Source organism: Eptesicus fuscus, chromosome 24 (genome assembly GCF_027574615.1).
Source record: "Eptesicus fuscus isolate TK198812 chromosome 24, DD_ASM_mEF_20220401, whole genome shotgun sequence".
NCBI lineage: Eukaryota > Metazoa > Chordata > Mammalia > Chiroptera > Vespertilionidae > Eptesicus > Eptesicus fuscus.
In genome coordinates, this window is record NC_072496.1 from 7,992,665 (window position 1) to 8,005,852 (window position 13,188).

The window sequence follows — 13,188 nt, forward strand, 5'->3', positions numbered from 1 at the left end:
CACATTCCCTGGGTCTTGCGAGTCTCCGTCCAGGAAAACGTGGGAGAACTCCACTGCGTATGGGGAGAGCCCCGCTAGCATTTCACTGGGAACGTGTTCAGGAACGGACGTGGGGGTGGCGGAGGAAGGGGTGCCTCCTACCAGCCTCTGGGAGCCCCCGACCCCCACCCCAAGGTACCCGCCTCCCAGCCCGCCGCGCCCTCTCTGTCTGGCTGAACCTGGCGGAGACGAGGCCTAATTTTACCCGAAATCACATCATGACAGTCCCTGGGCGAAGAATGCCTTCACTTCGGGAAACTGGGCACAGGCGGGGATTTGGGGGCTGCAGCCCCCCCCCCCCCCCGCAATGGGCAGGGTAGCTGCGGGGAGCATAAAGCAAAACCTCTACCCCCTCTTCTCCCCAGCCGGGTCCTCAACCAGATGCACCTCCTGCCACGTTACTCTCCTTAAGGCCAGAGCTGGATTCAAGCGCCTCCTAATTCCATGTTCTCGGGAAGTCCTGGTTCCAGGATTCCAGTGCTTGGGGCTTGGGAGAAAACGGACTTCCATAATAAAGGCAAACTTGGGGTACGGAGAGAATGCGGCAGTTCCAGTAGCAGAGCCTGTGGGAGGAATAAAGGAGCCACTCCAGACGGGGCTGGAACCCCAGGGCAGGTGGGGAGGCTGCTCACCCATCTTGGGGCACATTTAGGGGTAACAGCTGGCTCACAGTCCCCTTCAGCTTAAGGTCCCTCCTGGGGCCCCAACCTTTCTTTTCTCTTTCCGCCTGGGACCACCCTGGTCTTCCCTCTCCCTCCCCACGGTGCACATTCCTCTAGGGGTTCCGCTTGCTGCCTGGGGTGGGGGGTGGCGGGAGGGGGTGACTGGGGTAGGAAATGATCAGCCTTCATCCCTGGGCTGTGCTCTGGGACTTGCCCAGGTGTCTGATGCGCCCGACCAGGGAAGGCTAAATCTGGGGTGTCTACTCTGCCCCTGGGCCCGAAAATCCGGAAGGAACGTTTTCAATGTGCTCAAGCCATTGAAAATGGGTCAAAGTGGAGAAGAAGCTAAGCCAGACTGGGGAGCCATCCCACCCTGGCCAGGGGATGAGGGGGCCCTAGGCTCCCTGACCTCACATCTGGCAGAAGCACTGTTCTCCATGACAACCAACCCCTCACCCCATGGATAATTGGCCTGTAAGAGGCCTGTGCCCTCCCACAGCCCGGTGCCAAACAGACCTGGGTGATCAGGTTCTTCGACAACAACGTCTCCTTGTTTTAAAATCTCCCCAAAGAACTTTTAACAAACTCCAAACATTCTGTAGTTGCGAGGGAAGTTGAGCCGGGGAGGCCCTTTGGTCTTGGAGAGAGGTTTGACTCTTCAACCTTCCCCCAAAAAAACTTTGCGTTGGTCGCCCCACGGGCAGCGGGGAGTTAAAATAGGTTTGCTTTATGCCAGCTGCACTGTGATGGGGAAACCGCCTCTCAAATCAGTTTTGGGGGAGGGGGCAATCATGTGCCTGTAGAAACGTAATTATGAGGAAAGTGTGTGTGTGTGTGTGTGTGTGTGTGTGTGTGTCTCGCATGCGCATTGAGGGGTGCAGTTTGGGCCAAAGGTGAGCCAGGAGGCGGGAGTTCTGGTCTCAGGCTCTGCCTCCGTGGGACCTTGAACAACACACCTTTCTGCCAGGCAATTGCTTGGGCATCTTTACAGCCATCCCAGGCCTGGCCTTCCCGCCGCAACCACTGTGGTCTGCCTGTCCTTCCACCAGGACACCTCCGGCCACACCTGAGCAAGCGATGTGTTGCCCTGGAATTGCCTCCCGGCTCCAGGCCCGGCACTGAGTGGCCACCCTGGGAGTACAGGCTGTGTCCACACTGACGCCCCCCCCTCCCCCCCCCGCAGGCACCACCGTCTTCTCCATCCCAACTCCGCATCTTCCGAAAGCCTGCCAGCCGCTCATGGCACACTCCTGGAGTCCCAACTTTCCGTGGGGGAAGCCACCTGCCCCTAACGGGATTCTATGGCCAACTCGGCTGGCAGGCCACACTCAGGGTCACCCAGCGCCGCGGGCTAAGACCCCTCTGAACTGCTGGAGCCGCTTAGCCTCAACCCCATCTCTGTAGCCACGCGGCTCTGAGGTTGCAGCCCTTACCCCAAAGCTCTAGTCCCCCCTCCAGCCGCTGTGACTGCTGCCCCGGCCTAAGGCCCAGCGCAGAGATCCCTGGCCTGACCTTGTGACCGCATCGCCCCGGGCCAGCCACGCAGCCTTTCTTTACAAACCGTAGTAAACATTTTATTTACAAGGTTGTGGCATCCTACGTGCAGCAGTGCGTCTTTGCGACCCCCCCTAGCGCGGGAAGGCACTGCGGAGTCACACGTCACAGTGTGAGCTGCTTGTATCCGGGAAAAGTGTGTCCGTCGGGGGAGGGAGGGCACTGAGACTCCCCAGGCCACTGCGCAGTGTGGGCTGTGCCACCAGGCGGCCAGCGAGGGGCAGGAGGCGACCCTGGCGAAGGAGGCTCCCCCGATGCGTCTCTGGCCCTGTCCCCGCGGCCAGCACCAAAGAGGAGGCACGAGATCCAACCGCGCTGGAAGGCTGGCGTCTGTCTGCGCGCACGGGCCGGGTCCCCTGCGCCCTGGTCCAGTCTACGGGCCTCCGAGAGGCGGCTGGGCGGGCTCCGGGCTTTTGGGGGCGCTGCTGAGGCTGGGCTGGGGCGCAGGGAGCAGCTCCGGGGCCAGGCCGCCGCCGCTGCTGCCCAGGCTACTGGCGATCCCCGTGCCGGTGCTGCTGCTGCTCAGGCCGCTGAAGCCGAAACTGCCGCTGCCCCCGCTCCCCGCCGGGACGAGCGCGCCGGCCACCGAGGCCTTGATGACGGTGGTTTGGTGCGGGGAGCGCTCGGCCCCCTCAGTCCGCTCCGTGTCGCTGGGGGCCATGTCCAGGGACTCCGAGTCGCTGCTGTCGCTCTCGGCCTCGCCCTCCGAGCGGCTGGGGCTCCGCTCCTCCGGCTCGCCGTCCGCCGCTGGGGCTCCGCCCGCCGGCTTCTCGTCCGCCTCCTTGTCTTTGTCCTTCTGGGCCTGCGCCTCCTTGGAATGCCGCCACTTCATGCGCCGGTTCTGGAACCACACCTTCACCTGCGCCGCGCGGGGACGAGACGGGAAAGCGCGGTGAGACACGGGCGCGCTGCCGTCCGACCGGCGCGCGCGCACCGGGGACGCACCCCCAAGGCGCCTGGAGGACGGGCCGGGCCCTGCGCTAGGTGCAGGGGCCCAGAGGCTGCCCGAGGCGAGAAACCAGGAGATCGCCAGGGGTCCCGGCCTCAGGACGCACTGGGCCTGCTTCTCAAAACGCGGCTCTCCAGGCGCCAGCCTGAAATTGCATGGGTACTTGTTGGAAAGGCAGATCTTTGCAAACACGGGGGGATCTCTACTCTAAATCGATGCTCCCCTGAACCCCACCTGTGTCAGGGCCTTCCCAGGAATCTGACCGACCCGTGGCCCAGAAAAAAGGCACATATATCCCCAAGATTTCGCGCACCAAGGTGAATCGATGTTACGAATTCCTGCTAAGTCGGCCCCCTCCTCTAACGCCGCTGTCCTATGGAAGTCCCCCCAAAAGCAATTCTTAAGGAGGGACTGTAGGAAGCACAGAGGGGGGGTAGGGGGTTCAAAGAGTGGATTCCAGAGGTGGGGGTACCGCTGGGCCTTTCCAGGGAAGGAGCGGCTCCTTGGCATGAGGGCACCCAGCCCCTGCCCAGGATAAAGTAACCCCACTGTGAGCTCAGAAAACTCTGGAATCAAACCTGTGCACCGTGGAGAAAGGGGGGTAGGGATGGGGCGGGGGAATCTATATAAATACAGACGATCCCCTGGGGGACCCAATGCCGTTCACACAAGTTCCAGCTTCCCTTTTAAAAATAACATCCACAGCTGGTGGAAGGCGGCTGGGCCCTGCCAGTGTGGGGAGGGGAGTTGTGCAATGGAGGACAGAGAGACCCAGAAGTTGGGGGGCGGGGGCACCAAAAGGCGCCATAAAAAAAAGTGCCTGCCGTTGGCTTATGCCTGCTCAGAACATTCGGTAGCCAGGGGTGTGGCAGAGGGTGACTCTTCTAGTTTCAAAACTCAACAAGGAAAAAAAAAAATCCAGTTCTTGAATTTAGGGGGGCGGGGGGAGGAGGGGAAGAATTCGGACATTGAAGGCAGGCGTGATGGATTTGTTATTTTCTTGAAAAGGATTCAAGTAGGCAGAGCCCCGAGCCGGCGGCCGTGCTCTGAAGCATTCTAAGAACCCCGTTTTCCTTCTCTCCCTCACTCCCCCCACCTGAGAGTTTTTCATCGGAGCTTATGCCGTTAGAAAATCGGACTGTGGCCGCTCCAGGCCGACGGCTTGCCCGACCAGGGCGAAGCAATTCCGTTTGAAATGATGTTTTCACTTCCTCACAACTGGGGATTTCACAATCCTGCAGCAGCAGAAAGGAGGGGGGCGGGGAGGATGGAAGATAAAAAAAAAAGAAAAAAAAGAAAGCCAACAACAATCCCTTGCCTTTGGATGTTTCTATCTCTTCTGAAATGAACTGCTTCCTACAGCGAATTGCAGTGGAGTCGGGTCCGTAATTATTATCTCTCTCAGCCTGTGTGCTTTCTCAGCGGTTCTTTGGCCCGCCGGCCAAAATAAACAGCCGCTGCCAGTGGGCACACATCTTAGGAGATGGGCTATATGCCTTCCGTCCTTCTCCTCCGCTCTCCTCTCTCCTGCCTCACGTTGGGGAGTCCACAAAGTCTCCCGACATTCAAGGCCTCGTGTTTCCACGGCAGGAGAGTGGGTGGGGTGCAGGGGTCCTTGGGCCTGGGACGGTCGGACTGACTGCGTTGGGCCTGCACGCGGGCTTACCTGAGCATCCGTGAGGCCCAGCATCGCCGCCAGCTGCTTCCGGTCGGGCTTGGTCACGTACTTCTGAATCTCAAACCTTTTCTCCAGGCCTTTCCTCTGCAGGTTGGAGAAGACCGCCCGCGACCATGAGCGCTTCCTCTTGTAGGTCTGGGGCATAGTGTCCTTGGTGAGCACGGCATAGGGACCTGCGGGGTGGGGGTGAGGGGTGGGAGCCAGAGAGAGGGACACACAGGAGGACCGAATTAGTGCCCTGGGCCTAGGGCTCACAGTACTGCTTAAAACTGGTCTGCTTCACCCTAGGCCCTCCCCGCATCCGCAAAGCCCTCCTCCAAGGAGGAATGTTACAGCGTTTGAGAAGGCAATGGAAAGGCCTAAAGCAAGTGTACAGTCTGAGTTGAGAAGCTCAGCGGGCCATCCATTGATTCCAAAGGGAACGATGTAACGCTGATGCTTGGCCATCAGGCACGCGGAGGGCAGGCGAAAATGTCCCGCAGGCCTGAAGAAGCTAGAGATGTCAGCCTGGATATTCCCTCTCTCTGCTTCTCATCTCTCTGGTGTGTGTGTGTGTGTGTGTGTGTGTGTGTGTGTGTGTGCGCGCGCGCGCCCAGGCGAGGACCCTAGATGCAAATTCCTGGGGCAAAAGGGTTTGAAGTCATTTCAAAATCTGTGTGTGTGATAATAAGCAACGCCTCTTGCAGCTGCATTCTCAAAGCACCCCATCCCGAGAAAGGGCTGGGGAAAGCCCCCCCCCCCGCCCCTACCCCCCCCCACCCGCCCCCCCCCCCCCACACACACACACACTTTCTGGGCTCCCCAGGCTCCCACCCCTTCCCTTCGACAGCCGGCAGAGAGGGAGAGAGCGAGCCAACTCCCGGGAGAAATCTTTCGGTTTCTCTCCCCTGACGAGGTGGCCTCCCGCACCCTCCCTTCCCCCCGCCCGCACCCCGACTCCGACTCCGGGATGGCTGCACCGCCGTCGCCACGGGAGGCGTCAGTCCCGAGTTTTCTGCTGGGCGGACTCGCCCGTCCCGTACCTGGAAACGTGTCTTGAAACTGATGCTGGACGGAATTTCTCGGGTTCGAGCTTAAGGGGCTGAGGATGGCGGAAGCCTCGTTCATGGGATCTAGAGATGCGAAGAGCTGGCCGGCGGAGGGCTGCAGGCCTGGGAGATGCAGCCCCGTGGGCCGCCCGCCCGTCAGCAGGGACGTGAGATCTGGGGACCGGGGGCGAGACAAGAGCCGGTTACACTCCAGGCAGACCCACACCCTTTGAGCTGATGTGTTCCTCCCCTCTCCCCCGCGCCCTCGATTTGGTTTTCCTGATGCAAAGTCAAGAGAGACCCCTGTCTCCACCCCAAACCCCTCTCTCTCCCGATTGTGGACAAAGGGGCGAGGCACGAAATGGCTTTAAGCCGCCAGCACGAAACCACTCTCAGGTGCCTTTGGAGAATCCCAGACCTAAACCCTCCGCCGGAAGAGCCCGCTCTGCTGTCTCCTCTGGGGAGTTGAGAGTCGATTTGTTTCGCCACATTCCTGGGGTGGAATTTCTCTCTAAACCAGACAAATGGACGGGCAAGTGCTCCCCAAAAGGGCTTTCCCTAACAAATAAGAGAGTTTCCTCTCTAGATATGTGATTAAAGACAAGGGATAGTCACTTTAGCAAATGTTCCCAACAACCATTTGTATGCACATGGACTCTGTGAAGAGCGGTGGTGTTGTTTTTTAAAGCATTCCTGTTGTCTTTTTATTTTTATTTTATTTTTTTTACACAGAGCAGGTGATTTTTAAACCTAGTGTTTCAGAGTCTTCCCACAATTGATTTCCTTCTCCCTCCTTTGACCCATGTGTCCTGAATTGTAAAAAAAAAAAACGCTCAAAGGTGCCCCAAATGGCTCAGGGACCGCGCGTGCGTCAGGGCCCCGGTCAGAGGCCTGAGGCCTCTGGCCCAAGACCTACCTCTCAGCGTGTTGCCTTCTTTGACTTTCGGGTCAAATTCTGCAGACAAAATGCGGTCAATTCCAAATTTGAGGTCCTTGCTGGAGGGGGCTGGGGCCGAGCCGCTGTGGTGAGGGTTGGGGACCCCCCGCGCCCCCGAGGCCGGGGGATGCAAGGCGCCCGCCCGGGGAGGAGGTGGAGGCTGTTGCTGCAGCGGTTGCTGTTGTTGTTGTTGCTGCTGCTGCTGCTGCTGCTGTGGGGGGTGGTGGTGGTGGTAGGCGGCCGAGAGCGGGGACAGTCGCTGCGGGAAGCCAGCCGGGACTTCGGAGGGCGCCACCACCGGGGTGGGTCGAAGCGGGGATCTGGCGGCAGCTTGGAAAGAGGCGTGCGGGTGAGCCGAGCTCAAGTGCGCGGTGAGGGCAGCGGCCGAGGCTCCGGCCAGGCCCTCCGGGGCCGCCCCCGGCTCCCCGACGCCGGCGTGCAGGATGTCCGCGATGCAGAAGGAGGGCTTCTTGACCGCGGCGGGGTCTAGAGGGAAGGAGCAGCCGCCCGGGCCGGCCGAAGAGCAGTAAGCGGCCGACCAGAGGCTGAAGTTGGAGGCGTAGAAGGGAGCCAGCCCGGCGGCAAACATCCTGGCGGGGTGCGCCCGGCGGCCGCCGCGGCCTGGCTGGGCCGGGTGGATGGGTGGGTGGGTGGGTGCGCGGGGAGGGGCGCGCCTAGTCCAGGAGGAGGCAGCCCGCCCGGCCGAGGACGATCCGCTTTCGGTTCTCCGTCCGCTCCGAAGAGAAGCCAGGGAGCCCCCCAGCACCACCGAGGGGGGCGGGGGGGGGGAGGCGAGGGTCGGATCCGGCCGGTCACAGTCGGCCCCGGCCCCACGGAAGGCGGCGGCGCGGGACCCGGCGCTCCCCCGCGGGCTGGAGGCGAGCGAGGGGCGCTGGCGCGGTGGCGGGCGGCTCCGCACGCTCCGGGGAAGCCGGGGAGACAGGGGCCGGGCACCGAAAGAAAAACCCCAAGAGCTAAGCCCTAAGAGCTAAATTTAAAACAACAACAATAATAATCCGTTAGTTAAAAAAAAAAAAAGAAAGTAATAAGAGGGGGGGGAAAAAACTCCTCTCTAAAAACTCCCAAAGTTTTGGCAGGAGCTTTCGAGTCAGACTCAGGGTAGGGACCTCGATCTGAGCGCTCATTGGCCATCCCGGGGACCAATCAGAGCGCGGAGTGGAGGGAAATTGGCAAAGAGGGGCGTGGCCCCGCGCTCAGCCACGCCCCCGGCCACGCCAAAGTGTTTGCCGCTGCCGCGTGGGCCGAGCGGGGTTCCGAGCGTCCCTTTCCCCGGCTCCGGGGAACTCTGACCCGCCTGTTGCTTTCTGCGGCGCCGAACCGGCACCGGGCGAGGAGAGCGGGTCACAAAGACCCGGAGCCCTCGCCTGGGGAAACCGATGGTCCCGCACAATGTACCGCGGTGCGTAGGCTGCCTCCCGGAACGCGCGCTGGGGCCCCCTACGTGTCCATCCATCCCTTGACATCACTCGGCCCCCATTTTTTTTTTTTTTTTCTTTTCAAAATCGGGCCTTTATCCCGAAAATCGGTGTCCTCCGCGAGGCTCCATCTCTCGCGCCCCACGCTGCCCAGCCCTCCTGAGCTCTCGGGCAGGAATGCGGGGGGGGCCTTGGGGACCCCGCCCAATGTAGCACCGCGTCGGCCTCGCCGCCTCCGAAAATCCTCCGGGAAGAGAGGGAGGAGCGGTCGTAAATTAGCTTTATTCTGAGCTGCCACACGGTGACAACTTGAACGAGTAACTTTTCAAACAAAATAAGATGGATTGTCTCCCAACGTCTGCCTCGGACGCAGCCAAACTTTCCCCCAAGCCTCAAAGACGACAAAAAGGGCCGCCGACCGACCCGAAATCCGGGCGAGCGGCGGCGCGCGCGTCCCCTCCGCGGCCGCACCTTGTAGGAAACGCCACCTCCCTCCCCCGCCACATCCCCGATCACGTGGGCTGCGTTGTTTTGCAAGTGCCCACGGGAGCCGATGTCCTCGGGGTTAAATGCTACTTTCAATGCACCGCCCGGCGGCCGGGGAGCCCCTTGGGCCTGGTCGCGGGAGAGGCTGCAGGGGCCGCCAGCGCGTTCCTTTCGCACGTCGGGTCTTTGGAGCGCAGCGCAGCGGGGGCGGAGGGGGAGGGAGGGAGGGGGTACCGTGGGGGCGAGTTCTGCAACATCCACATCTTTATTTTAAGAATTCGTTCTCTTTTAAATTATAGTCAGGACGGATTTCCCCGCCCCTCTCCCAAACAAACCACAGGCCACCCAGACGAGGCCCATTTGCACATTTTAAGGAAGAAAATAAAATAATAACAATAATGAAACCACAACATCTTTTGTTTTCGATGGTACTAAGAAGCATCTCTTAACAGAGCAGCTGTGCTTCTGTGGCATTTTTTTTTTTTTCAAAACAAACACACACAACTTTCAATATAGTTTTGAGGCATTTTAAATTTCACTTCAGCACTGAGGTTTCTTTAGCAAACAGCCGGGGAAGGCAACTGAACTTGCCAGTGCGTATCGGCAGTTTAGGATTGGGGGCTAATTAAATTCATTTCCAGGGGTTTCTAGCTCCTTGTTGCAGATGTTGTCATTTTAAGCTTTGACTTTTCTCCTGGAAAATAATCCATCACCTCGAACCAACTATCACTGAGTACACCCCAGCTCTCTCTCTCTCTCTCTCTCTCTCTCTCTCTCTCTCTCTCTCTCTCTCTCTCTCTCTCTCTCTCTCTTGCACTAAAGGGTTTTCTTGCCCAGCTCCTCGCAGCCGGGACAGAGGTGGTATTTCCAGCAGCTGCAATGGAGGGAGGTGATGGGCGGAGGGCACGGGGCGCCCTGGGGGGACGCAGTAAAACCGGCCGTTTCCAGCCACAGGAGGAGTGACCAGCATCAGGCCGCTGAGGCGCTCCAGTCGAGGCGTTGCGCGCAAAGGCTGAGGATCTGGCCGGAGTCCGGTCGGTCGGTCGGTCGGTGGGAGGGCGCGGCCCCTGCAGCCTCACGGACCTCCTCGGGGAAGTCACGAGCGCGAGAGTGGGTCCCTTTTGCTAGGGTCACTTCCAACTTTGCTGCAATTCCGATTTGGCCACATTCCAGCCGCGGCCTATGCCCAAACCCCGGGTTCCCCAGGGATGCATTTAGGACTCAACCCCAGGTCGCCAACCCCCCCCCCCCAAAAGAAGACGCGTCCCTTGGGGTGGGCGCGGGGTGCAGACTGGGCGGAATGCGGGCCCACCCCGATTCCCCGAGGTGCCCACGACCCGCATCCGCAGCACTTAGAGGCCAGGTGTGCGGGGCAGGCGGGGCGAAGGCGGGACTGGGAAGTCGGGTCCCCCCCCCGCCGATTCCTACCCGAGCGAGCCTCACGCTCCTGTCTTATCGGGCAAGGTCGGCGGCTCGACTCTCAATTGCGCCTCGGCCCGCGCGCCCTCGGCCCTCCCTGGCCCTCGGCCTCATTGCGCCCTGGCCCATCTGGAGCTCCGGAGGGTAACTCGAAAAGGGACACCTTTGGAACGACCCCCTACCTACCCCTTACCCCCCTCCCCAAACACACACACACACACACACACACACACACACACACTTCCCCAGGCCCAGGCCTCATTCCTGCCTCCCCTTGCCCTCGTCTGAGCCCCAAAACTCCCCTCCTCCTCGCTCCCCACCCCTCCAACCGAGAAAGCGGCAGGAAACCCGGGCCGCCGGAGTTCAGGTCACCTCCTGTTTTTTGATGGGCTCCAACTCGGACTAAATGAGCGGATGTGCCTGCGAGATTGGTCTCAAAATAGAAGCTGCCTCAGTATTTTAGGATACTGCAGAAATCCTTATTTCTTCCGGAGAAAAACTCTATAATGACTCCTAGCACTTCCCCTTTTCATATTTGTGCAACTTTATCTCCACCGGCAAGTTGCTCGGGTGACGCAAATCCGCCCCTGTTGTATTACAACTACCAAAATAAATGCGCGGAAATCAATCCCCTTCTAGCGATGAAAATATAAATATACAGCTGCGACTTTCCCCTTTAATCTGGGCGCTCCGAGCGGGCTCGGAGCGGTGGCGAAAGGAGCTGGTGGAAGAGCAATTGCGCGGGGCGGGCCGGCGGGGCGGGCAGGCTCTGGGGCCAGAGGCGAGGGCTCGCGGGCCTGGATGCCCCCGACTCCAGCAGGAGTCAAGAAGGACCTGGATGAACCGAAGGAACTTGAGCTTAAATGCGGCTGCGCTGTCCTTGGGGGGAGCTCATGTGTAAAGACGATTTCGCCCGAGGCGGCATAGCTGCACCAGCAAATCACAATCTGCAATAAGAGCACTGGAGAGAGTTCTTGATGCTGAGAGGTTCATTCCACAGCTTTTGGGGGTGGAGGGGAGGCCACCACGCAGGGGTTGCTGGTCAATCCTGATGGCTGTCTTTAAGGCATAGGGGCTCTCCCTTCCGTATTCCTGGATAGACACAGCCAAAGTATTGCCCCATCCTGGGAACGCAGGGTGCCACAGAAGGTCGGTTTTACAGTGTAACAATGTGGTCTACGAGGATTTGGGGTCGAAAGAAGGGGCCTAAATCAGAGGTGTGTGCACTGATTGAAGCAAGAGACGGATCCCATCACCCTTCGGCTGTCTTCCGAGCCTCCATACGTAAACCAGTGCAAATTCTTGTCCTTATATCTGGGGACCCAGCTAACACACCAGTTGAGTATAAGAGCTCAATGAGAGTGAATACTAAGCTTTGCTGATCACCGTCTCAGAACTCTGCAAGATCTGCTCTCTGCTTTTGTCTTTTCTTACAGATTCTGGGCAAAATAATGTATAAAAGGCCGTTGCTCTATAGAACGAGACACACACACACACCCTTTTCATTTTAAATATTCTTTCAGATATGGTACTTTCTGGTTTCCAAGAAAGAGATGGAAACAACGATATCTCCGCAGTGAGGAGGAGAAAGAGACAACGTACACGCAGCTGAGTGAGGACCTGAGGGATGTTTGGCCATGTGGGCATCGGCATATATTCCGCCTGTCACTCCGCCAGCTGAATGCTGGGCCCAGTGCTCGGGTTTCGTGGTAGATGTGGGACTTCTGTGCCTTGTGGATGTCAGATATTAGAGTTTAGGACTCTAGAGACTCACCCCCCCCCCCCCCACACACACACACACACTTTGGATTATACTAAGCCACCACTCCCTTTTCCTGGAGACGTTCAGTATTCCGGAACTATACCGAGTTTTGGGAAGATAGACTTCGATATGGGCTAAGAAAGGCAAATAACCACGCGACAAGACCACAAGGTCCAAAGTCACTTGATTTAGTCCTTTTCCTTATTTCTGATCCCCCAGGTGTGGCAGACTCACAGGCGGCATCTCCTTCTGTGGCCACAGCCCTGCCCTTGACCCCTCCGGGCACCAGGTCCCAGCATCCCCTCCATCCCATGAGGAGCCCACCTAGGACCAAAAGCCGGTTCTCTGCTGACACCTGCTGGGCCATCTCCGCATTGCTGTCTGGCAGCCCGCAGCCTTGTTGTGATGCAAAGCAGGGGCTCTTCCATGGGCGGCGAAAAGGCGGGTTTCTAAAATCCGCTCGGACCAGCAGCTGTTTCCTTGCCTGATGCCCACGGTATGGGAAGATCTTGTACGATGTGTTTAAAATCGTACACCCTTCAGCAGTAACAACTAACATTTGACAGACCTCAAGGCCCGTTTACCCGTTGACGTGTGATATCTCTAGCAGAACCCAGCACAGGCCCGCAGAGGCGATCAGAGTGCATCATCCGGGTCTCAGTTTAGGAAGTTGATCCTCAGGGAGGTTAAGTGGCTTGCCTGAGGCTGCCTAGCTAGGAAATGGTGTTCCCCGGGAGAGCAGGCCACGTTTTCTGACGCATCAGCCAAAATTCCACCGCCCGGCCAATCTCTTTAGGGGAAACAGTTTATTCGGAGGGAAATCTCTCTGCCCCCCAAGTCAGGATGTACCTTGGTTCCAGGCAAAGGGGCTGGAGAATGGAACTCTATCCCAGAGATGGTCCCGGGAAGACGGTTACCCAAGGGCAGGTTGGCGACCACATCATTCATTTGTGTCTCGAGGTATTAGGAAGACCCTAATTCACACCGGGGCGCACCAGGTCTCTCTTCCTTTCCTCCCAGGAGCCATCTTGGTGGGGAGGAGACAGAAAGGGGTTCTGAGAATGAGAACTCAGGTCTCTGTGTGGGAGCACTGAGCACGGGTTCCCTGCCAGGGGGCTGAAGAGGGAGATTGGAGGGTGGCGTTTTAGAGTTTTTGTAGGGTCTGCCCTCTCTGTCCACGTGCGCTGTAAGTGTGAGAAGGGAGAAGAGCTAGGTACCCTGCCAGTCATTTCCCCACC

The 13,188-nt window shown here is 59.0% G+C and overlaps 1 protein-coding gene across 1 annotated transcript; it reads right to left on the reverse strand.

The window, feature by feature from the left end:
* Positions 1-2,273: 2,273 nt before the first annotated feature.
* Positions 2,274-7,461, reverse strand: HLX (H2.0 like homeobox). Its single transcript, XM_008149894.3, has 4 exons — positions 6,827-7,461; positions 5,905-6,084; positions 4,871-5,055; positions 2,274-3,114 (listed from the first exon to the last, which is right to left on the reverse strand). The coding sequence occupies exons 1-4, from the start codon at positions 7,434-7,436 to the stop codon at positions 2,629-2,631; spliced, it is 1,461 nt and encodes a 486-aa protein (XP_008148116.2). The 5' UTR covers positions 7,437-7,461; the 3' UTR covers positions 2,274-2,628.
* Between the last annotated feature and the right edge of the window lie 5,727 nt (positions 7,462-13,188).